Raw genomic sequence first — 24,662 nt, 5'->3', positions numbered from 1 at the left:
ACCGCCGGGCTCCAAACCTGGTCCCAGCAGTGAGCCTGGGGCACCATCCCGCTCTTCTCCTCAAACTGGGCACGGCGGCAGAGCAAAGCCCATCCAGCTGCCTCCAGCTGCTCCATCGCTTCCTCCTCTCCTTCCCCTCCTGCGTATTTGGGTGACTCATCCTCCCTCCAGCCCCGTCCCTGCCCTGGCTTTGTCCCACACCACCCGCTGCCCTTGCGTCAGGGCTGGCCCCGGCTGCCCCTGCGTTCCTGGCTCTCCCCTCCGCTGGGATTTCACACTGCTCCGAGGTATTTGGGCAGTGGCCAACATGAGCACGAGCTAATGAGCACCAGAGCTAATGAGCACCAGAGCTAATGAGCACCCACTGGCGACTGCTTCCAGGACCTGGGGCGAGCATCGCTTGTTCCCACCCTGCCAGGACCTGCTGCCTTGGGCCAGCTCGGGCTGGGGACAAGTGGGATGCCCTCAAGTGGGAATCCCCTGAGGGGGGTGAGTGTTTGCACATTTGTCCAGCAGCTCCTGCCCATGGGAACGGTGCAAAGGCTCCCACCAGCACCTTGAGCACTGCCCTGTGCCCTCTGTACCACCTCCTTACCCCTCCTCTCTGCCTCTGCCTGCTTTGGAAACTGCTTATCACCTGGAATTTATGTGATATCTGCAACCTGAGGCTTTCCAAGGGAAAAAAAGCCACGTAGGAGAGCGTGGAAGAACAGACACAGCTGCAGACCAGAAGTTCATCATGCTCCATCAGGATGCAGCCCTTCCAACTTGCCCCATCTTGTACTGGAAACATGACACTGGTCCCAGTGCCACCATCCAGCAGCCCCAGCTCAGGCAGAGCTGATGTCAAACCCCCTGCCCCCATCCCTGGGCCAGGGAAGGACGGGGTCTCCTCTGGGGAGCTGAGGCCTCCAGTGAAGGCCAGGGCAGGGGGGATGGAGGAGGAGCTGTGGCCCAACACTGGCTGCCAGGAAGCCCCAAAAAGCAGCTGGAAGGGCAGAGAGATGCTTGTTGCTAAACCAGCCCTGGAACAGCTCTATGGGCCCCACAGCAGCATCCTGGGGAGGTGTACACCCAGTTCTGTTTGAGCTGGCAGCTGAATCACCTTGTCCCCATGCTGGCCAGGAGTCCCTTGGTGTCCCAGCTCCAGCAGGACTACAGGTGTGACCCTGGTAACCCCTTGTGTCCCATCCTGGAGCCACACCAGTCCAAGGAGCACACAATCAGGTTCTGCCCTGTAATTCTGATTTTCCCAGCCCTGCTGGGATGATCCCACAGTCCTCCTTCCCTGGCTCTGGTCCCGTGTGTCCAGCTGGGCCATGGCACTGCTCACAGTGTGCAGGTTCTGGTCAGGCACAGGGATTCTCATGGCACAGCCCCATAGCAGGGAGGGGAGTCCACAGACACCTCACAGGAGTGTGTGGATGTGGAGCAGCCAGCAGTGATGGATAAGGCATAAAATCCCAGGGAGAGGTAGCCCATGGCAGTCCCAGCCCCTTTTGTAGCTTCTGCTCTGTGGCCCAACAGGACACACACTTCACACCTTTATTTATTAGAAAAGATCTTTAGGAAGATGAACTCTACTCCAAACCACCCCTTGGCTTTATTTCTGCCCACAGGGACTGTGTCTAACAGGGTGATGGCACTGCCAGGGCAGCAGGGCTGGTTCCAGGTTTTCTGGACAAGGGGACATTCCCAAACCTGCCCATCCCCACACAGAGCCACGGCTGGGAAACTGCAAACCCCAAACTCCATTTCCAGGCAGCTGGATGCCAAACAACCCAGTGTTTATTGCAGTGCTCCTCATTTGCCTCAGGTTTATAGATGTACATTCAAAAAGAAAAGCTCTGTGTATCTCAGCTGGACACAGACAGGCTCGAAGGACGAACGAGCCGATCCATCAGCGATGGAGTCACCTCCAGGTCCCGAGTGTGGGAGCAAACAGTGCAGCTACCAGCTCAGGATCTCTGTGCATGGAGCTGGAGCCTCAGGCATGAGAAACTCCAGCTCTGCTTTCAAGTATATTTGGTGTGGTGTATTTATCTCTGGCATCACATCTCACCACGGGGAAAAGTCCTGCTGGCCCCAGAGAGCCACATCCCTCGGGTCAGCCCCAGCCTCGGGGGAAGATGAGAGGTTTGGGCGGCTGCTGGAGAGATGTGCCAGCTCATTTTGGCTCAATAAGCAGGGAGAAGGCTCTGGGGATCTTGGGCAGCTCATATTTACAGGGTACCATCAGAAAAAAAACAGCTTGGACCCCATGAGGTCACCCTGGCTGCACAGAGGGGCCAACAGCTGGTGGAGGGCTGGTGGAGCCAGGGGGTTCCTGATGTTCAGCAGCTGCAGCAGCTGCCCATGGTGCTCCCACACTGTCCCAGTTCCCAGCCTGCAAACCCCCCAGCCAGCTCTTGGCCAGGGGGCTGCACATCCTAAATAGACCCCTCCAAACCAAACCCACCGCCCAGAGAAGCACACAGTGGTTTAAACAGGAAAGAAAAATGAAAAAAAAAAAAAAGAAAGAAAAAAAGATGCTTGTGGTATGTAAATCCTACTGCCCTGGGCCAACCATGCTGACTTTCTAAACAGGGCAAGCCCCAAGTGAAGAGAGGCCCCATCCCTGGCCCTGCAGCACCCAGGGAAGGCACAGGTTCCAAAGCACCAACTCCAGAACCCCTCCAGCTCCTGGGTACAGGAGGGGTCTGGCTGCCACTGCTGAATTACATTATTTGTTGGTTATGTAGCTTCAAGTTCATGTCCTTTCGTTGATGGGGGTCCACAGGAGAGCAGAGAGGCAAAGCAAAGGTGTGAGCACGGGGTGCAGGGTGGCAAATCCCAGCCAAGCCCTGGCCACCACCTCTGCCTGGGGGGTTAAGTGTCCAAGTGGGGGAATTTTACTGCTGCAGCCAGCAAGTCCTTGGGCCAGGGATCCTGGACAGCGTGGGGACACACAGCAGTGGGGGCCAATGGCCTCTGTGGTGTCAGCAGTGACACACCCAGCTCATCCCTGGGGCTCTGCCTGGGGTGGCTCAGCAGCAGCTCCCGCTGGGGACAGCCAGGCTGTGGCTGCCCTGTGGCAGTGCCACAGGCAGGGAGGGGATGCCAGGCTCTCCCAGCAGCTGGGATGTCTCTCTGAGGCCAGCAGCAGCAGCAGCAGCAGCTTTCTCCTGCCAGACAGGTGGCTGAAGTTCAAGGCCGGACTGCTGCAGGCTCAGAGAAGCAAAAATGAGACAAACAAGGGAGGAAGAGGCTGTGGGCACAGCTATGCCAAAACCAACCCTCTTGGAGCTGCCCCTTGGTCTAAACCCTCCCTTTTTGGGGGCCAACTGCAGCTTCCCAGCAGAGCTGGCTGCTCCCAGAGCTCAGCAGCCCCTGCACTGTCCCCTGGCAGAGGGGGCTGGACCAGCTGTGACCCCTTTGCACCAGCCAGGCACTGAACACCTCTGCAGGGGCCGAGAGCCAGGGGAGTGGGGCTGGCAGCACACTCTATCCCCAGACATCCAGAGCTGGGACATGGTGGAGCTGCAGAACAAACCACCCTGGGCACCTCTCACGGGCTCCTGTGCTGCTTTTGGCCAGGGTAGAGTTAATTTTTTTCACAGCAGCTTGTATGGGGCTCTATTTTCTGTGAAGAAAATTAACTCTACCCTGGCTGAAACCTGCACAGCTCCCCAGTCTTTAACAGCAACATCCCCCCAACATCTTCCATTGCAGTACGTGAGAACTGCAGAGAGCATCCATGGATGTGCTTGTGACAATTCCCAGTGCAGGGAGCCTGGACAGGCCCTGCCTGCTCTCCCTGCCCTTCCAGCCACCCCTCTCCCCAGACCCAGGCACTGCCAGGGGGAAAGATCTCCTGAGGCAGCCCCTTGGGATGAAACCTTGCTAAACAAGAGCTAAATAAAACACACACATGATCCCTGACCATGCCGTGGAGGGGAGGTGCAGAGCTGGTCTGTGCCATGCAGGGCCCCAGGCAAGGGCAGTGACACCCTGAGGGTGTCCATCAGGAACACCAGGCTGGCCCTGTGGGGGTGCAGATGCAGCACAGAGGGCAATGCCCCCTCAGCCAGGCTGTCAGGTCCACAGGCACAATCCTGGGCTGGGCTGGGCTGGGGTCTGTTTTTCAAGTCCAGGTGACTGTGGCGCTTCAGCTCACCCTCCTCTTCCTCTGTGCAGCAGGGACAGCCTCTGTCTGTCTGTCCATTCGTGGCTGTGGCCTTCAGCAGGACTCCACAGGGACACAGGCAGGTGGCTGCAGCCCCAGGTGGCCCTGGAGGCTGGTGTTTAGGTGGCCTGGCCGGGTGGGAGGCGTTTGCTGTCCAGAATGGCCTTCCAGTCATCAGCCCAGGAGTGCAGCCGGCGGCTGGGGGGCTTCAGCTGCAGGTGCTTGTTGTGGCAGGCAGTGAAGAGCACGTGCTCCCAGCTGGGGTTCTGCTCTGCCCCTGCAAGGGAAGGAAGGTCAGTGCTCTGGACAACTCCATGGGACACTGAAGTTGACTTTACTCCAACATGAAGACCTCAAAGTTACAAAAGCCAAACAGCACAGAAAGACCAAGACCCATCCCTGGCTGCCTCCAGTCAGTGCTTCACCCTCACCCCTTACCTGTTATATCAGGTCTGTCATCTATAAGCAGATCAGCAGAAACCACCGTCTTATCTCGTGTCAAAACAATCTGCTCAAGAAATTCTGGGCCAAAGTGCTTCTCCACCCAGGCATACTGGAAGGCAAGAGATGGCTGGTGAACTCAGGGAGGGCTGATGGATGGGGCAGGGGGTGGAGTGGAAGCAGCCCTGGCCCCCACACAGGGAGGATCTCTCTCTTAATTACGTTCATTAATGGGATGGATTTGGATGCTGCTGGAGTAAAAGTTCTTTGAAAGCCAAGCAGCTTTTGATGTCATGATGAAAGACTAAGACCAAGAACCTCATTGCATGCAAATGGATGGAACAGGTAAATTTTACAGCCAGAGGCATGCAGGGGTCAGACACCTTTCACTGGGCAGTGTGGATGGGAGGGGGAGCTGGGATTTGGGCTCACTCACCTTCTCATAAGGGCAGTACCGGTACTTCTTGATTGGGCTCGTGCAGATGAACACATCAGTGCTGCCACAAGGAGAAAAACAGGGCCAGAGTGTCATTCTGGGCCAGAGCAGGCAGCAGCCCCAAGCCAACCCCCACCACACACAGATCAAACAGATTTAACACATTAATCCCCCATCTCCCAGAATCCCACAGCACAATTGTATTCCCCTTTTCACAACCTTTGCTGGAGCAGAGAGCTGAAGGGAAGAGGCTGCACATGGCTGATCTTCTAGGTGACTGCTCCAGGAGTCAAAGCCCTCTCTCCCCTCCCTTCCCTGATGGCTGGGAGATATTTATTTTTAATGCTGTTGTTGTATCAGCACTTCTGCCAAGAGGTGGAAGTGAAGACACAGCTGCTCCTCTGTCCATCCCCACAGACAGGTTCATACTCACTCTGCCAAATTTGCCATTTGCTTCACAGCTTCCACAGCCCCAGGGAGTGGGTCTAGCTCGATGAAGAAGTTCTTGGATTCCCAGATGCTGATGGCTTTTTCCTGTGAGGGGAAAGCAAGCAGTTACTGCACTTCTTGCAATTTTTCCTGCATATGCATCCTCCTCACCCTTTGCTAGGACAGAGGAGGGGACAGGGAGAACAGTGGGAGCACCAGCTCCAGTCCCTCCTGCTCACCTCCCCTGCCTCTGTGGGTGCCTCTGCTCCCCACCCACCACCCTGCACCCACCCCATACAATTCAGATTGGAGATGGAACAAAAAAACAGGGTTGGTTTTGCCTCTGCAGCCCCACACACAGAGGGAGCTGCACCTTCCTGTAAGGCCAAACACCAGAGATTATCCAGATCCAAACCAAACCCCTCCAAGGGACAGATCCACGTGGATCCAGCTGACATGGCCTGGTGGCCCTGCTCTACCATGGTGCTGTTCAGGCACAGGTGCAGTCTGGCCTATTTGTCTCCATGAGATCACTTAAAATAGCAGCCAGGCTGCTCTCCCAGGAGCAGGAACATTACAGGAGGAACCACATGTCAGGATGAATGCAGATGCTCCTCCTCAGGGAAGCCTGGACAAGGTCTAGCAGGCAAATAGAGCATCTCCAGGCAAGGATTTGAAACACAACATCCAGGACAGCAGCCTGGGTGCACTGGTATGGCACAGGGAGAACAGAGAGGAGACCACAGGGAGCAAAACCTTGGGGTGAGGGCAGAGTCCAGGGGCTGCCTGCCATGGGTCCAGCACAGCTCTAAGGAACAGCAGCCCCTGCACTGCCTCAAACAGGTTAGCAGCTTGCCAGGTGCCAAGGAAAGCTATTATTTTGCACAAACACTGTCTCGTCAGGGAGGAGAGCTGGGAAGAAGCAGAAGTAGCCAAGCCCCAGTGCTGTGGTGCAGCTGAGGAGCTGCAGATGCAGAAATGCCTCCAGGCTCCATGGCAAAACCAGCCAGCCTGAAAGTTTGCCAGGAGGCCATGCAAACCTTCAAACTCCAGTTGCTCTGCCTCAGACATAGCAGTAATGGGATTTTATTTTTAAGATATTGTCTGTAGTTGCACGAGAGACCCCAGAGAAAGCCTCGTGCAACAGAGCACTTCAAACTGCACTGAAGTGTTCTCTTACAGCAGCACTTCCACAGCTATCCCGCTTCCAATTATGTCAAAAAGCATTCTGCAATCAAGCTTGACGAGGGGAGAACTATGCTCAGCTTGAGGAAAAGACCCACTCCACTCAAAGAGCCAGAAAAAATCCTTGTGACACCGTGACCAGCATGCTGACCAGCAGATGGAAAAATCCCCCAGGCTGGGAATCCCACCATGGGCCAGGACAGACCCTCCGCCCCATAAGGAATTTCCCTGCCTGTCCAGGGCTCTCCATCCCTCCAGGTCTGTGTGCTTGCTGCATTGCAAGTGATCTCCCTCCCTTTCTTTCAGAGCTGGGACCTGCAGCTCCTTGAACTCTTTGGCTCCTATTTTCTGGTCCCAGAGACTGGAATGGCCCACGTGTCTCTAGCAGCTCCTACTCACTTCAGCCCTGCCCTGAAACCATGGGGAAAACCAGGACTGCCCTGAGGTCAGACAGTGCAGGTTTTGCTACTTGTTCAGCCCAAGGTTTTGGTGGTTTTACATGATCACAGCAGACACAAGATGAGCTCACTTCATTTAACACATCCAAAGTAGTTAGGATCAAGGAAGAAAAAAATTGTTATCATGTGTTACCCCTGCCAAACAGGGGTTAGAGCAGCTGCTTTACTGCACAAATGATATCCTGCACTTCCCTCTCACCACTCCCAGCCAGGAAGGACACTTTATTCCTTCAGCTCATCAAGCTGTTTAGGACTTTGCCCATGGGAGAGCCCTGGACCTTATTCCCACTCCTTTCCCTGTAACCATCATACTCCTAACAACAGGAACACTTTTATTTACCCGAACACATTTCAGCCAGTGCAACTGTAACCCATGGATGAGACCACAGACATCCACTAGGATGGGAAATTTGTAGAGGCAGAAACCAACTCTCTACAGCAGTCAGCCTGTTGCTGAATGCTAAATTACAACATTGAGAGAGCTTCTGCTTTTAAGCTTTAATTATTAAACTGAATATAATAATTTCTGGCATGGAAGGGCTTGGGTTGTTTTAACCATAAGTAAGCCTTCAAATGAAGCAACAATTGCTTGGTTTGTTCTGAATCGCTCTTCTGCATCCCACCCCTCACATTGCTCTTGAGGAGCTAAATAATCCATCTAGGAATGGTACCAATCCAAATCAGAGCTAGAAAAACCCAGCTATACAATCTGGGGTATTTCAAGACAGATGTTCTGAAATACCCCCTTTCCTTGCATCTGTCTCCATCCAGGCATGCAGAGAAAAAGCCCACTAGACCATCATATCAGCCTGGTCTAGTGGAAGATGCCCCTTCCCATGACAGGAGGTTGGAACAAGATGCTCTTTAAGGTCCTTATCAACCCAACCCATTCTAGGATTCTAAGAAAGACACAGACGTGCACGAAGAAAAATAGATTTATGGGGAAAAACCCACTACTGGATGCCCTCCTGTATTTCTGTGGGAGCTTTTTGGTGGCCCCCACAAGGAACAGCACTGTTCCCATGACCTGGGGCTCAGAGGGTCCCTGAGGAGGACAAGCCCACGCGGGGGAAGCACAACTCACACTCAGCTCGGGTCCCAGGCGCCCGTACTGCTCCGACACCCAGAAGCCCCTCCGGTCCTCCAGGGCAATGTAGGGCTTGTCGGGGTACCTGGCCCTGAATTTCTTCAGGAAGCCTCCCTCGAAGTCGGCCAGCACCCCGTCCATGTCCACCAGCACCCGCAGGGCCCGGCGGGACCCGGCTGAGGGGCCCAGCCTCCGGCCCAGCCCGGCCAAGGCGCCGCAGCCCCGCCGGGGCCGCAGGTGCAGGAAACAGCTCAGCAAAATCATCCTGGAGAGGAATTTGGGGAGGGGGGATCTGGGGGGTTTGGGGCAGGGGACTCAGGGGAGGGAATGGGAGGATCAGGGAAGCAGGGCCAGGGCAGGGGATGGGGGTTTGGGGCAGGGAATGGGGCTCAAGGAAAGGGATGGGGGACTTGAACAAGGGGATGGGGGCTCAGAGTAAGGGGGTTCAGGGAAGGGGATGGGGCTTGGAGCAGGGGAAGGGGGCTCAGGGAAGGGCAAAGGGGCTTGAGGAAGGGACTGGGGAGCTTGAGGAAGGGAATGGAGCTTGGAGCAGGGGAAGGGGGCTCGAGGAAGGGGATAGGGGGTTGAGAAAGGGACTGAGGAGCTTGAGGAAGGGGATGGGTCTTGGAGCAGGCGATGGGGCCTCCCAGAAGCAGATGGGGGGCTCGGGACAGGGGATAGGGGGCTCAGAGCAGGGCTGGGGGGCTCTCCAAGCAAAGGGGGTGCCTCTATTTCAAGCAGGCACCGAGGCAGCGGGCAGCCCTGCCGAGCGCATCCCTTTGCAGCAGGAGGAAGGAGCGGCCGGGGGGTGCACGGGGGAGCGGAGGGGCAGCCGGGGGGGATGCAGGGACCCGTCCTGGCCCCCAGCGCGTCTTCCCCGTGCCCGCCCCATCCCTCCCCGGCAGCGAGCGCGGAGCGGCGGCGGGAGGGCAGCGGGGACAGCGGAGCTCGCCCCGACCCGGCAGTGCAAAGCCCAGTTCCTCTTCCCGGTGCCTGCCGAGCCCGGAGCGCCGGCACCGCCTTAAAGCGGCACAAGCGCCCTGCGACAGCGCAGCAGCTCCGCCGCCCGCCTGCCTTAAGGCTGCCCCGGCACCGCTGCTCTTCCCCTCCCTGCCTCAGTTTCCCTCGCTGTCAGTCTTTGAGATACCCACTCCCTCCCCATGCCCGTGTCTGCCTGCAGAGGTGGTGGGTACATCTGGGGACACACGTTAAAATGGTGATTTTCTGCATGAAACGCACTCGTTTCTGACAGTTCTTTGACAGCCGTGTGACAGGAACCCTTAAAAGCCGATCCCTGGAGCCCAAAGAAGCACGCACGGTACCAAGAAGGGCTCGGTGTTCTGATCAGACACCAAAGATCTGTTCAAAAAAACATTTTGGTGGTTAAAGCTGATGGAGAAGAGGGAGTTCTCCAAGTGGTAATGACAGGTTTAGGCAACCACTGAGCTGGGAAATAAAAGTTTCTGCTCGACAGCAATAATAAGATTCTAAAATACCTAATTTTTCAAGTCCAGAATGTTTTCAAGTGGAATGTATTGTCCTTGGTCCATAGAGAGGGCAAACTGCTGTTGGGATCGGGTGACCTAGGGAAGGTCACGGTGAGGGAGGAAGGAAGGGAGGGAGGGAGGGAGGGAGGGAGGGAGGGAGGGAGGGAGGGAGGAAGGAAGGAAGGAAGGAAGGAAGGAAGGAAGGAAGGAAGGAAGGAAGGAAGGAAGGAAGGAAGGAAGGAAGGAAGGAAGGAAGGAAGGAAGGAAGGAAGGAAGGAAGGAAGGAAGGAAGGAAGGAAGGAAGGAAGGAAGGAAGGAAGGAAGGAAGGAAGGAAGGAAGGAAGGAAGGAAGGAAGGAAGGAAGGAAGGACTGGCTGGACACGATGGTGATCTCAGCTGAGGCTGGGAGGGGAATGTGTCAAGTTCAGGTCTGTGTTTTGCTTTCACTTGCACCGCAGGCGTTTTGCTTCCTGCGAGGAACGGGATTTCAACACAGCTGGGTTTTCCTGACTAAGCAGGGAGGGAATGCATGCAAATTTATGGCTCCCCAGGGCAGTGGTCAGGGCACGGAGCCTGACAGCTCAAGGAGCATGTGGAGAACGCTCTCAGGCACAGGATAGGATTTCGGGCTTGTCCTGTGCAGGGCCAGGAGTCGGACTGGATGGTCCCTTCCAGCTCTGGATATTTTACAGTTCTGTGATCTCCACTCAGGCTTCCATCACCTTCATGGATACCGAACGACCAACACATTCCCTGCCTGCAACAGCTCTGGTACACGCTGCTGCAGCTCCGGAGAGATGGAAAATACAGAACACGTATTAACCTGAGGGATTTACATCCCATTCCCTGACACCAGAGCACACATTCCACGCAATGAGGCCCCGCCAGAGGGGACAAAAGGGATTAAACCTCTGCTGGTGCAGCGCGGCCATTCGGACAGCGGAAGGGACCGGCCACCCGTGTCGGGGAGGGCCCGGTGTCGGGGAGGGCCCGGTGTCACGGGTGGCTCGGTGTCATGGAGGGCCCGGTGTCATGGAGGGCCCGGTGTCACGGAGGGCCCGGTGTCGCAGGGGTCCCTATCGCAAAGGCCCTCATGTCGCGAGGCCCCAATGTCGCCGATGTCGCAGCTGTCGCGCAAGGCCTCGTGTCGCGGAGTGCTGACGCGCCGTGACGTCACCACCCCCCCCTCCGGCGCTGCTGAGTCACGGCCCCTCCCGCGCGCCTGACGCGGGCTCGGCGGTTGCCATAGCGACCGCGCTTCTCGCGAGAGGCGGCGGAAGCGGCGCGCGGGCGGCGGGCGTCTCGCGGCCCCCGCGGCGGCCCCTGATTGGCGGGCGGCGGGCGGCGGCTCCCGGCGCGCGCCGCTCCCCCCGCCCCGCCCCTCCGGCGCGCGCGGCCGCGGCGCGAGCCGCCAAGATGGCGTCGGCCCTGGAGCAGTTCGTCAACAGCGTCCGGCAGCTCTCGGCCCAGGGTGAGGGGGACGGGGCCCGCCGGGGCCACCGGGAGGACGGGGCGGGCCCACGGGGCCGAGGGAGGACGGCGAAGAGCGAAGGAGCTCGTCAAACCGCGCGGGTGGCGGGGCGGCGGGCCGGGGCCTGGCCGCTCGCACGGCGCTCCCTCAGGCGCGGGTCCGGGGCGCTGCACCCCCAGCGCGGCGGAGCCCGGGCCGGGGTCAGTTCGGGGCAGCCCCGAAGGGTTCCCGGAGGTGTGACAGGGCACGGGGGACCGGCGGGGCTCTCACGGAGCTCCGTGGGTCTCCCAGGGGTGGTTTCGGTAGCGGAGCCCGCACCGGCGATCCTGCCAAAATCCGAGCCTTTAAAATAGGGGGAGGAGCGACTATCGCTAGGACTTTAAATGGGATTGTGCGGCCCAGCCTGTCACCTCCCTAAGGAACGGGCAGGTTGTGATGAGTGCGGTTTAAAATAAATTTCTGAATTGTCCCAGTGTCCGTGCTCTGCGTTTGCAAAGCAGAGCGTGGCCAGAGAGTCCCGCCCCACCACGGAACTGTGTGACAGATCTGAGACTGTACCCACGTGTCCACAGAGGGTTTTAATAATCACGCTTAGAATTCCGCCCTTTCACTGCCAAATTCCTAATTTTACTGTGTGTGGGCGCAGCGTTTCCTGGTTCTTGAACTTTCCCTCTCTGTTGATGCTCTGTGAAATGTGTTCTGACTGGTCTCTGCCTGGGATGTTTTCTCCCAGATCTGATCAAAAATTGATGTTTCCCACCGTGGCCCCAGGTTTTATCTCTTGCAGTTCTTGGGTTGAGCTCCAGCTTTCTCTTACTCTGGTTGCACTTAATAAATACAAAGTGTTTCTACTTTAGAGACAATTTATATCTGCGGGGTGTGGGTACAAACCCGATGGAAGATGGATCTTTGTTCTGTAGTTGATCTGGAGAAGTTTCTGTCACAGAGTTTTGGGGATGCAGAAGGCTCTGGTTGGCCTTGTGGAAGTTCTCCCATTAGGGATGAGCCAGGGAGATGCTCTCTGTGAGAAAGTCCCCAGCACAGTAAGGACATGGATTTGTTGGAGCAAGTCCAGATGAGGCCACCAAGATCGTTGGAGGGATGGAGCTTTGAGGAGAGGCTGTGAGAATCTGGATTGTTCAGCCTGGAGAAAAGAGGAGGCTCTGAGGTGGCCTAATTGTGACCTTCCAGGATCTGGAGGGAGCTACAGGAAAGATGAGGAGAGATTATTTATAAGGGACTAGAGGGACAGGAAAGGGGGAATGGCTTCATAGTAACAAGAGAACAGGGTTAGATTGGATATTAGGAAAGAATCCTTCCCTATGAGGGTGGGCAGGCCCTGGCACAGAATTCCCAGAGAAGCTGTGGATCCCTGGAAGTGCCTAAGGCCAGGTTGGACAGGGCTTGGAGCCACCTGGGACAGTGGGAGGTGTCCCTGCCCATGGCTGAGGTTTGGGATGAGATGATCTTTGAAGTTCCTTCCAACCCAAACCATTCTGGGATTCTGTGAAAGTCAATCCAGAGCCAGCAGCCTGATGAGAGCACTCAGGAGCAATGTGTGTACTTCCTGACTGTCATTTGGCCACCTGGGAGGTGACAGGAAGGGACATTTAGTTGGGCCTGGTGCTGGAATTTCTGCTTGGACTGTAAATTGTTCAGTGTACGTGTGGGTAGAGGGATAGATCACAGAATCCCAGAATGGTTTGGCTTGGAAGAAACCTTAAAGGCCATTTCTTTTCAACCCTTGCCATGGACAGGGGCACCTTCCACTAGAACAGTTTGCTCAGAGTCTGTTTGGGGTTTGTTTTGTGTTGGGGTTTTAAGGGAATGCTAAGTGATAGAACTGTAGAAGGGGTGGATTTCTGGAACAGGGAGGACACCAGAATTAGGGTTTTGCAGTGCCTGAGCACCATGACCACAGCACAGACAGATTTACAAGCCCCATTCCTTCCCATGCTTATGCCTTTTCAAAATTCCATAGGGAGGAGAATGGTTTAGGAGGCGTTTCTGGGCTCTGGTCCCCCATTTGGAATTTTTGATCCCTCTGGCACTCCAAAACTAACATTTCATTGCTAGAATTTCCCTGCTTTTCCTCTCTCAAAGGAAAAGGCCAGAGAGCTGAGGGTAGTGTAAATCTCTCTGAATGGAGGCACTATTCCTCATTTTATGGAGACTTTTGTTAAGGGTGAGAGAACGTCTGTTTTTTCTCTCTAATCTGCAAGGATTGAACATTGAAACAATGCTCTGCTTTGAAACAATACTCTGCTTCAGAAGGACATAGTTTTAATTCATTCAGTAAATTGCAGGGAGGAAGAGTTTGAAAGCAGTTCATGGGAATGAATCTGCTTTCTTTATAAAGGTTTTGGGGCTTGCCATGCCTTCCTCATTCAAAGTAGTCACTTTTCATATAACATTGTAGTTTTAATTTTACAAAGTAAATTTAAGGACAGGTTTTTAAATATTTTTGCTGTAGGTACTTAATTGTAACTTTAATGTCTACTTCAAAAAAATGCTTATGAGCAGACCTGAAAGTTGGGTAGTGCTTGAGGACCAGCAAGGAACAAGCTCTGGTGTTTGTTTTATATTAAAAAAAATGTGGTGGGTAGAAAATTAATGCCTGTTTTATTAAAGAAAATTAAAACTTGGGGTGAATCTATTATTTCCTGCTGTTACATGAGGAAGCAGATTATAAAGAGGTGTGGGAATGGGTGAATGTTCTCTAATTAGGCTTTGACAACAATGCTTTTTATTTTTCAGGGCAAATGACCCAGCTTTGTGAACTGATCAATAAAAGTGGAGAGCTGCTAGCAAAAAATCTTTCCCATCTGGATACAGTGCTCGGTGCCCTGGATGTACAGGAACACTCACTAGGTGTTCTTGCTGTCTTGTAAGTGTTGCTTGCTTTTGATTAAATGCTAACACTTCAGGCAATGGGCTGAACTGTCAGACAGGCAAAGCCTTTTGTCCTGGCACAAGTTCTTGGAGAAGCTGTGGCTGCCCCATCCCTGAGAGTGTCCAAGGGCAGCTTGGACAGGGCTTGGAGCACCCTGGGATTGTGTCCCTGCCCATGGCCTGGATTGGAGCTGGATGGGCTTTGAGGTCCCTTCCAACCCAAACCATTCTAGGATTCCATGATAGGTGTTTTTCCATATGTGTTCAGCAAAAATATATAGAATGAGCTTTTCAAACTTTATTTCAGGGCATATTTTCACTGAGCTGTAAGCATGGAGCAAGATGTTTTATTCCAGTAAAAAACAGGCTTTTATCATGGGTCTTGGCTGTTTGTCTTTAGACAGCACTGAGGCTCTTGCTGCTGTCTGCAGTTTAAGATAAAATTGAGTTGCTTTGGGGGTGCTGAATTAAGGTAAAGATATTTAGTCCTGAAGTTCAAACTGGCTGTGTCTGACTTTAGGTGAACTATCTGCAGGTTTCACTGCTATTGTAAAATTCTCTTTTAAGGGAAAGATCAGAATTCTAGCACTTGTTCTGCTACTCTTTCAAAACAAAATACTGATAATACTGAAAATGATCTTTGCCATTGTAGTTTGCACTAAACTGAGAATTATGTTGTGCATAAAAAGGTGTTTTCAGATGTTATTGTGCAGCTACTGGGGAAATCCTATGCCCTGTCTCATAAGCACTTTGGATTTGTTTGGAAGCACCTACATGCAGAGACTTAGCAATGAAAATGAATCTTTTTATGAACCTCCAAGCAATAAATGAAAAACCTTTTGTTTCTTTGTTTCAGGTTTGTGAAGTTTTCTATGCCCAGCATCCCTGACTTCGAAACGTTATTCTCACAGGTGCAGCTTTTTATCAGCACTTGCAATGGAGAACACATTAGATATGCAACAGACACTTGTAAGTTGAGCCTAATTGCAGACTTGATATATTTTTGGATAGTTTGGCAATACTGATTTTTCACTGAGGTGTTTTTCTTGTTTGTTTTTTACTGTGTTTAGTTGCTGGCCTGTGCCACCAGTTAACAAATGCCCTTGTGGAGAGAAAACAGGTGAGCAAGTTTCATCTAGTACAAATAAGTTACTCCATACCCAAGGCTTCAAGAGGGTGTTACCAGCCTCTTACTCCATAAAGATTTGCCACTAACTTCACATCAAGTATTTCTGTGCAGCTCTTTAGTTAGTAAGTTTACTGAAAGGTAATAAACCAGACTCAAAATTCTAAATTTTCTCTAAGGAAAACCCAAAGAAGATAATTTTGTGGGGAGAAAAGTCACCTAAAAACATGTTCTCCCTCACAAAATAAGAGATCTGTAGTACCAAGAATGTTCTTCAGACAATGCATGGGTAGAGGAGGGAGCTGCAAGGGTTATTAGCACTGGTGAGTCAGTGATTTTAGTTTCAGTGTTATTCTCACTGGTGTTACATAATGTTCTTAATGAAATGCCTTAAAATATGCAGGAAACTTGATTAAGAAATACTTGACCAGTGATTTTGTTGCTAAAATCCTGACTTTTCCAGGCCACTTTGGTGAAGTCTAGCCTGAGACAGACCAGATCTGATCTCTGCTTCCAAGTGAAGTGAAGTGAGAACCTTGTCTTTAGTATTTGTTGGGAGTTTGGATGGAGTCATGGAATCAAGGAGGGTTTTTTATTGATACAGGTTACTGTTTTCCTGCTGAGATTGGCTTTGTGGAGCAAAATTGAGGACTTTATCCAGAGAAATTGTATAGCCAAGGTTAATTTTATTTTCCAAGAGACTGCGAAATCCTACAAAAAAGGAACCTCAAGTTAACTATTACTTAATGGAACCTGTCAATTAGTGTTATTTTTCATTTGTAAGTGTCAACATAAGATCCAATGTGCTGCCATCTATGAGAAATTATCTGAAAGAGATGTAATTTCTGACAGCCCCTGCGAGGAATTAGCATTCTCAGACAAGCCATAGACAAGATGCAGATGAACACAAACCAGCTGACCTCAATACACGCAGATCTCTGCCAGGTAAGGGCATCAGAAGGGCTTTTTGTGAGAATAAAAGCTTATAAAATACCTATAAAATTGCAAGGAAATGCATGTTTGCATATTGTAGTGTAAGAATGGATTTTCAACTGAATTTTTGTTTGGTTTGTTTTTTTTTTCCATCATTAAATAATATGATATACTGAAACAAAATCCATATCTGATATACATATTAATTAATAATTTAAAATGTTCAGTGGATGTTCTCAGATCTTTGATTTTGCTGATGACTTCAGAAATTCCTTTGGCATCCCTTCTCTGTGGGCTGAAAGTCACACTGAACTTATCTTGGGTGGTATCAGTGTAATATCCAGCTACTGTCTGCTCAAGTCTGCTCAAGACAAAAGTCATGTTTGTCTCAGTGCCTTTGGCCTGGATTTGTATTTCTGTCTCATTCTTGCCTCCTGGGATTCAGGGTTGGACAGGAATGTTCAGAGCAACATTTAGTGCTGCCAGCACAGTAGTCTGGCAGTCCTGGAGTTTCAAACAGCTTTGTTAGAGTTTAATTTCTTTAGGAGTCAGATAATTTCATAACAGTTCATAATCTGTGTTAAAGATTTTCAACTTGTGTTACTCCACTACTGACATACCCCGGTTTTTAACTCATGGGAGAGTGATATTTATGCAGTAGTACTAATTAATTTAGTTTCAATTCCTTCTCATGGAAACTTGAATGGAAATGGCTAATTTATGAAAACTTGATTTATTTTCTTGTAGCTCTGTTTGTTAGCAAAATGCTTTAAACCTGCCCTCCCGTATCTAGATGTGGACATGATGGATATTTGTAAAGAGAATGGGGCATATGATGCGAAGCACTTTTTATGTTACTACTACTATGGTGGGATGATATACACTGGGCTAAAGAACTTTGAAAGAGCACTCTACTTTTATGAACAGGTAACTTGAAATGATAAGTCTGAAGTGTGATGTCTGGAAAGGCAAAAGTAGATGGGTAACAGTGCTGAGAAAACATAGCACCTTTGAACTGGCACAAGCAGACTGTCCTTGGAGGTGTTTTCCTTTAAGAAAGTCTCTCACAGCCTTATTGCACCATAAAGCTGTGCACCTCAAAGAGTGATGCTAAATTTATCTCACTATAAATATTTTTCAGCTGCCTGCTTGAAAGTGCAGCACAGAAACAGGTCATGGGCTGACACATAGTTGTGTGTCCTTAAAAAAATAGTCCAGTGGTTTTGCTAAGGCCTTTGCTACTCTTATGAGAGGAGTTAGACTTCTTCAATGCTGTTATAATATTTGCTGGTTTTGCTTTATCTGGGAAGGAAACAAAAATAGTAAAACTGGGAAAATCTTGGCTATGAGAGAAATGCTGTGAAATGTGCAAAACAAATTGGTGCAGCATTTAATGAGGGTCAGCTCTTGAGTAGTTCCAGTATCATAATGATCTAAAATCCCTTTTCCCTATTCTGCAGACCTCTGATAATGTAACAGCTTTATAAAACCTCTTTGAGGGTCTGTGTAAATCCAGGTTCACAGGTAGCTACAGATGATTTCTGGTGCAACTTTAGATATATTCCAAGGAAGGAAGATTTGATTCTATCTGAGCAGGTCTATTTTAAGACAGGCACCACTGGAATGTGATATGTTTTGAGTAGCTTGTATGAAATTTCCTTTCTTTTGCATATGTCTGGATAATTAATTTTGACAGAAGTTAGTTAAGCTTCAGTGCTCAAGGAGAATTTCATATGTCACTGTGTCTTTTCTACATACAGCTTGAAATTGAGTTTTTTGTTCATGCAGTAACTACCAGGATCTACCAGTAAGCAGACTAAATTTCTGTTCCATTTCTTTCTCTCTTGCTTAGGCAATAACTACTCCAGCCATGGCAGTCAGTCATATTATGTTGGAATCATATAAAAAGTATATCCTAGTTTCTTTGATACTACTTGGTAAAGTTCAGCAGTTACCAAAATACACTTCCCAGATAGTTGGTAGATTCATTAAGGTAAGTATTGCAAATGCATCTAAATAATAGATCAACAAATCTGAATTTGTAAATGTGTAACAGTGGAAGGTGTCCCTGTCCATGGCAGGGGTTTGGAGTGAAATTAACTTGAAGATTCCTTCCAACCCAAACCATGCAATCATCCTGTGATTGTGTGATGTCAGTGATACATGTTTTTAAAATCTGACAAAACTTCAGGGTTGAATAGTACTAATCAATATTCCTTTCACTGATACTGAACATCTCTTTATAGCTTTTTATGTTAAAATTTAAAAAACACTCAGATTTCAATTGGCTTTCAAGCTCCAGTGTCATTAGGAAAAGATTTCACCTGTAACTTCATCTGATTGAAGCACAAATTGCTAAACAGTTTACTCCCAAACCAGCTTTTTAAAGAATAAAAGCTTCTGAAAAAACTGCGAGTTTGGAGTCTGTAAGCATTCAGATTAGGGGGTGTAGGGTGGGAGACAAAACTGCTACTGAGAGAGTTCTGATCCTAAGTAACACACTTCTAAACAGTTTGTTGATTTGTAACCAAGATTCTAGAGAGTTCCAAAATTCTTCTAACTTCAGAGACTAATAAACAAGCTGAAAACATTTTAAGGTAGTTTAGTGAACTGGTTTCACCCTCTGAGTCTCTGCTGTCGATGCTGTGACCCGATGTGGTCAGGGATGGATGTCTTAGAGGACAGAACGGGCAATACTTACCTCAAACTCAGCTGGTCAGTTGAGAGAGTTTTTTTCACACTGCTGTAAGTAAAACTGTCACACAAAGGTCCTGGAATGATGCTTATTAAATGTGACACTGCAGTAATACAGATTTTAGTGTATGGGGTCTGTCACTGCTGTAAAGCCACGTATGGGCACACTGGTTTTTTTATGAGAAATGCCCAAGCTACTTCAATTTACTTCAATGCCTGCATGGCTTCTAATGTTGGAGCACTGAATAGGTTTTGTGAGGCTGGGTGAGCACTGTGTTCTTCAAGGAGGGTTCTCATTTTTCTAATTGCAGCCTCTTAGCAATGCTTACCATGAATTAGCACAAGTTTATTCAACCAATAAACCCTCGGAGCTTCGAAATCTGGTGAACAAACACAGTGAAACTTTCACAAGAGATAACAATATGGGGCTGGTTAAGCAATGCTTGTCATCTCTCTACAAAAAGAATATTCAGAGGCTAACCAAGGTAAGAGAAACTGAGCAGTTTTCTTCTGAGAGTGTATTTCTGAAATATATTCAATTTAGAGCTAAATGATAACATAGTAATGTGGCAGAGAAATTACTTAAACTGAGATTTGTGTCTGAAACAAAGGAGAATGCCCTGTATAGGAAAACAAATCAGTTGGCTGCTTATGCATTATTTAAAAGGTGATTCAATCTGTTTGTCAGGGGGCTTTGCCCGTGAGGTTTTCGTAGATAATCAAAAAAGTGAGCGCTGCAACCCAGTGACCTTCATCCCTATTCAAAAAATAGGAAAACTGAACTTTACAGGCCACTTCATTAGAAAGGAGTGAGTGAATTGGACAGATTGGAAATGTCTGAAATAAAATGAAAACCAGAAGCACTGAAGTGATTTGCTCCTTCAGCTGAGAGATCAGATTAATCCTGAAAGGTGATTGGGGAAAGCAGTTTTTTTGCAAGCTCAAATGATATTTGCTGCAGTAAAAAAAAAAATCTCATAAGGACCTTTATATATGCATCTCTTGAAGGAAATTCAAGGGGTGGAGAGTCACCTTTTTTGTGTAAAAAGGTGAGAGAAGGAGGTTGGACATGGTCAGGACTGTCTGGTGTAGAATGAAATTGCAGGAATCAGTAATGACTCCGTAGGTGCTCAGTATAACAAATTAATGTCTGGAGAAAGAACTGACTCACTCTCATGAGCCCTTCAGTAATTGTGTGTTCCACTTGTTCCTTCCCATCAGACTTCCACAACCAGGTTACATAGGCCACGAAGCTTCAACAATAAAATCCTCAACATCCAGTTTTAACACTTTAAAACTTTGTACATTTCAGACGTTTTTAACATTGTCATTACAAGACATGGCAAGTCGAGTGCAGCTGTCGGGGCCCCAAGAAGCAGAAAAATACGTCCTCCACATGGTAAGGCCTCTGACTTGGGTAAGCTACCCCAAAATTAGTGTTTGGGTTGGCAGCACACATCCTGAGCAGGGTGGAGGAAATGCTGGCAGTCTGCTGTGGTGTTGAGACCGTTCTCAAAAAATCTAAAAAGCTGTTCTCCATGTAAGATAAGGCATGAATCGTGGTTTTGGGAAGCTGTGGGAAATAAAAACAACCAAGTTAAAAACAATTCCACAGAGAGTTACCTGAAATTCTGTTCTTTGTGATAACTTCCATTAAACCCTCTGTCATTTCAGATAGAAGATGGTGAAATCTTTGCAAGTATTAATCAGAAAGATGGTATGGTCTGTTTCCATGATAATCCTGAAAAATATAACAATCCAGCTATGCTTCATAACATTGATCAGGAGGTAAATCTTTTACTGCTTTTGGAATTCTTACCAAAGAGCCTTAGTATGTAATCAGAGAGCTGCTGGCAGAAGCCAGTGTAGTAACTTAGATATAGAGAGTGAGGACTGTAAATCACTATTTGAGTATTTCACAGTATTTTCATCGGTTTTAGATTAATACTTTCTGTCAGTGTGTTCCCTGTTTTGTCCTGCACAGCTTGAGCTGTTTCAGGAGACTGACTGCTTGCTGTTGGTGATGGGGAGATCCTTGAATGGATTGGAAAGATTGTTTTTAGAGTTTTAAACTTGAAGGATCGCTTCCATTGGCTCTCAATAACCTGCCTGTAGGTGAAGGTGGTTGAGCCTCGGGGGACTCTCTATCAATGGCCTTAAAAAGGGCTGTTAGGGGGACATGGATCAAAGAAGGGAATAAAAAAGGGTCTGACACTTCTGTTTGGAAGTGAGGGATGAGAACATTTTGATGTGGAACTTTGGTGGTGAAATTTATTGAAGATCAGGTACAAGCTAGACACAGTAATCAATTTCATAAATATTTTTAAGATGCTGAAATGTATAGAGCTTGATGAACGACTGAAAGCCATGGATCAAGAGATCACTGTGAACCCTCAGTTTGTGCAGAAGGTAATGGATTTAATGTCTTGTAAGAGATTCATTCAGTGCAGTGAGTGTGTTGTACTGAATGTCAGCATTTACAGTGTTGTCATTACACATTATTAATAATATGTGCATAAACATCATGACACATCGTAAAGATAATTTATTAATTTTGAAGGTGCTTTTCCCTAATTAATCCTGCAGTGATTTCAACCAGAAAATTAAGTGCATGTTATTTCATAGGCACTTTATTTTCCTGCCTGTTCACTTGAAAGAACTGTCATTGTCAAGCCTGCAGACCTGTTTCTGAACAGAACTAACTCTCTCCCTTTCAGAGTATGGGCTCTCAAGAAGATGACTCAGGGACCAAACCATCCAGTTATTCTTGAAATTAATGTTGCTCACCACTCCGCTTTCAAGTAAAAGCTTATGAAAGAATCACGCCTGGAGCAGGGCATTGAGGAGTTCCACAAAGAGAGCAGAGAGAACTGAGCTTTGCTTTTCACCTGGACATTAAGAAAACAAAAGAACACCCTCTCAGTACTGTATAATATCAGAAATATTCTCTGCAAAGAAAAAGGAAATCTCAAAAGAAACTTGAAAGTCTGTTGTGGATTTATTTATCTTCAAATTAACATTGTTAATGCATTAAATAATCTACCTTTTGTTTTAAAGGGTTTGAATGTTGCTGTGTTTCTGTAGCAGTCCTTCTCTTCTGCAAAAGAAAGTGTTATTCAGGGAAGAATACAAACTAGTGTTGGTTCACTGACAAGATAATTATTGGTTCATTATTCTGTATTTAAAAAGTTGGCTCAAAGTGCTGATTTATCATATGTGTGGTAGGGGCAGAGGGGTGGAGTTCAAGCAAATCATAATGTAGGGAATTTGCGTATGCCCAATGTAGCTGGTGCTGTCTGTTAAATGAGGAAATAAGAACTGTTCTTCCCAAAAGGATGAGGCTATCAACATGTCCTTGTAAGGAAGTTTGCTGCACAGTAGGAATCCTATATGGAAAACATACATGACAGCTGTTTATGATTTTAAGTTTCTGTTGCAAAATATCTGCTAATATTATTTGCTCTTAGATGAAACTTACTAGACCTAAACAAAAGGGTATTTGGAAAACGTTGATGTTCTGGAGGATTCTAGATAGGAAGTTGTTTACACTGAAAGAAATTTAAATGTTTGTTCCTGTGCAACTGGCATGAAGGTATTCAACAGGCTGATAGTTTCTTTGGTGGAAACCGGTATTTCTGCATGGAACATAAATAGAATTCTATACAGCTCTCAAAATGCAGGATTTTATTCAGATACAATGTGTTGGAATGGTACCTGGTTTTTAATTTACTATTTTAAACTTTGTTATTGGATTCTTTAAAGTGCTTCGCCCCTTAAATCAACGGGTTGTTTAATCTTCTGTCGTTCTTGTGTATCTGAAGATTCTCACTGTTCAAACATCTTCCTGTCAGGCAGAAATAAACCTGTCATCAAGTCAGAAAATGAGAAGCTCAGCAGCCACTGCTTCCTACTGAACCACCTGACCAGGAGCTGCTTGCTCCTGCTACCCTGCCAGCTTTTTGCCAGGTGGGAGCTGAGCATTTCTGGCTCTTGCTGTGTGAAGTTTGTATGTATTGAGGTCACCTGTGCTTGAAAATATTCCATTTGTGCTTCCAGTGCCGATACAGAAGTGTTGGGATTTTCACTTAAAACCGGTGTCACCAGTTTAGCAGAGCCTCTGTGGCAGCAGGGTGCTGCTTTGTGGTGAAGAGAGGTGTCCCAGGTTGTGGTTAGTGGTGAAGGACGTTTTTAAAAGTACAAAACAGCAGTTTAGTATTGAACACAGTGGAGGTCCACAGTGTGAGCAGCTCATCACTTCCTGCCTGAGAGAATTCCATTGGGACAACTTTTATATCTGATCTTTAAGCAAAATCTTGGGGCTTATCATAACTCACAAGTCTTGTGAGTTAACTAGAAGAGATCTATGATTTTGAAGGTTTTTATCCTAATTAATCCCGCAGTGATTTTAATGCTGAACATTGGCCATTTTCCCCTCTGGTCCCATGGAAGTGTTAATGAGTAATTAGTGATGCTGTGGCTCGAGCCCAAAACAGGGTGTTTGTCACAGCCACATGTGGCACTCACAGAAGGGACTGCAAACACTGACCCCAAACCCCACCCATCCAGAAATGTGCCTGGCTCAACTCTCCTTGCCAGTGGCTCCCTTGCCAGGGGAGAAGGTATTCAGGATGCTGTCATGGAGTCAGAAACAAAACAAGAATGTCCATTACTAGTTCCTATTAGTGAGCATGGATTTACCTGCTGAGATCTGCAGGATGGTTTTCCAGCTGTGGAAATAGAAGCAAACTAATCTATGCAGCTGGTGAATAGCTCTAGATTTTTCTCTTATCTTGCCCAAAGTAGATAAAACAAATCCATGCTCACATCAAAAGGATGACAAAAATAGCTGTGTAATAATTAAAAGTGATATATTCCATTACATATCTGATTTTTAAGAGGGCAAATGCTTTTAGAGAACTGCTGAGGTTCCTTTTCTGGCGTGGATAGTTGTGCTGTTAATGTCTGAATTCTGTTAGAAATTCGAAGTCAGGTCCCACCTGTAGAATCAGTAGATAAAGCATTCACCAAAAGTGCTCCAGGGAAGGGCTTTTAAGTCCTACTTTGATAAACACACATGGCCTGGCATCTGCACGTCTTGAGATAGCACTGAAATTAAGTCAGATTTTTAATGAAGCAGCTCCTGCCAAGTCTTGGAACTAATTGCCTGGGCTGTGGTCAGCTGAGAGGCTTCGAGAACACTCGGGCTTTTTGGTTTTAATTTGCATTTACTGCAGGGAAGGACTTTTGCTGAAATCTAGGAACACCGCGTGCTGTGCTGCTCCCAGTTTGGGCTCTCAGAGGTCCTGTGGCTGTTCCTTCCCAAGCTGCATGGTCACAAGATGTGTCCAGGGAATACTGAGTGCATGCTTTGATATGTGACTTTGATTTTGATGCATTTTAATTAGCAAAGACACAAAATGCACTTCTGAAGGCAGTGTTAGATGTGCAGCTGCAGTTCCTAGCCACAGGAGGGGTCTCTAGGCCAGTCACAGTGAGAGTTTGAAATGTTTCTAAGAAGGAATGGTTGAAGCTGTTTGTGTCCAGCCCCCACTGCTGGTTTTGTGCCACTGAGGAGCCCCAGTGTGTGACCATCACTCCATGGTGTAACCCCAGCTGCCTCCTCCTCCTCCTCCTCAGCTCCCCCGAGTGTCCCACAGCACAGCCACAGCCCCGTGTTTGTGTTGTCACAGGCCATCTGTATAACCTAGGAAATGTTCTCCCTGTGGAGAGCTTAGTCCTGACAACTTGTTTAAATGTGCTATTGGAAAATAAAGATAACAAACCAGTCCTTCTTAGTTTGTCTTAAATGAGATTGTAGGTCTTTTGTATTTGGGGTTTCCGTAGTTTTTCTGTGGGGG

At 48.5% G+C, this 24,662-nt stretch overlaps 2 protein-coding genes across 2 annotated transcripts; one reads left to right on the top strand and one right to left on the bottom strand.

The window, feature by feature from the left end:
* Positions 1–1,770: 1,770 nt before the first annotated feature.
* On the bottom strand, positions 1,771–9,142 carry NT5M (5',3'-nucleotidase, mitochondrial). Its single transcript, XM_066561110.1, has 5 exons — positions 8,199–9,142; positions 5,476–5,576; positions 5,043–5,103; positions 4,604–4,718; positions 1,771–4,442 (listed from the first exon to the last, which is right to left on the bottom strand). Exons 1-5 carry the CDS (start codon positions 8,463–8,465, stop codon positions 4,285–4,287), a joined length of 702 nt encoding a protein of 233 aa, XP_066417207.1. The 5' UTR covers positions 8,466–9,142; the 3' UTR covers positions 1,771–4,284.
* A 1,933-nt stretch (positions 9,143–11,075) lies between these two features.
* On the top strand, positions 11,076–24,599 carry COPS3 (COP9 signalosome subunit 3). Its single transcript, XM_066560680.1, has 12 exons — positions 11,076–11,159; positions 13,917–14,046; positions 14,908–15,020; positions 15,122–15,171; positions 16,030–16,122; positions 16,858–17,037; positions 17,963–18,103; positions 19,116–19,289; positions 20,117–20,203; positions 20,479–20,592; positions 21,133–21,213; positions 21,522–24,599. The coding sequence occupies exons 1-12, from the start codon at positions 11,105–11,107 to the stop codon at positions 21,573–21,575; spliced, it is 1,272 nt and encodes a 423-aa protein (XP_066416777.1). The 5' UTR covers positions 11,076–11,104; the 3' UTR covers positions 21,576–24,599.
* The last annotated feature ends 63 nt before the right edge of the window (positions 24,600–24,662 follow it).

This window comes from Molothrus aeneus, chromosome 16, assembly GCF_037042795.1.
Source record: "Molothrus aeneus isolate 106 chromosome 16, BPBGC_Maene_1.0, whole genome shotgun sequence".
NCBI classification, from domain to species: Eukaryota; Metazoa; Chordata; class Aves; order Passeriformes; family Icteridae; genus Molothrus; species Molothrus aeneus.
This window is presented reverse-complemented; position numbering and strand designations above follow the sequence as displayed.

Excerpts from the sequence above, each read along its gene's own strand:
- NT5M (XM_066561110.1), bottom strand. The coding sequence starts at position 8,465 with ATGATTTTGCTGAGCTGTTTCCTGCACCTGCGGCCCCGGCGGGGCTGC. Across the intron at positions 5,577-8,198 it reads GCCTGGGACCCGAGCTGAGT|GAAAAAGCCATCAGCATCTG; the intron begins GTGAGTTGTGCT and ends TTCCCCTCACAG. Across the intron at positions 4,443-4,603 it reads TGACAGACCTGATATAACAG|GGGCAGAGCAGAACCCCAGC; the intron begins GTAAGGGGTGAG and ends CTTCCCTTGCAG.
- COPS3 (XM_066560680.1), top strand. The coding sequence starts at position 11,105 with ATGGCGTCGGCCCTGGAGCAGTTCGTCAACAGCGTCCGGCAGCTCTCG. Across the intron at positions 17,038-17,962 it reads CACTCTACTTTTATGAACAG|GCAATAACTACTCCAGCCAT; the intron begins GTAACTTGAAAT and ends TCTCTTGCTTAG. Across the intron at positions 18,104-19,115 it reads TAGTTGGTAGATTCATTAAG|CCTCTTAGCAATGCTTACCA; the intron begins GTAAGTATTGCA and ends TTCTAATTGCAG.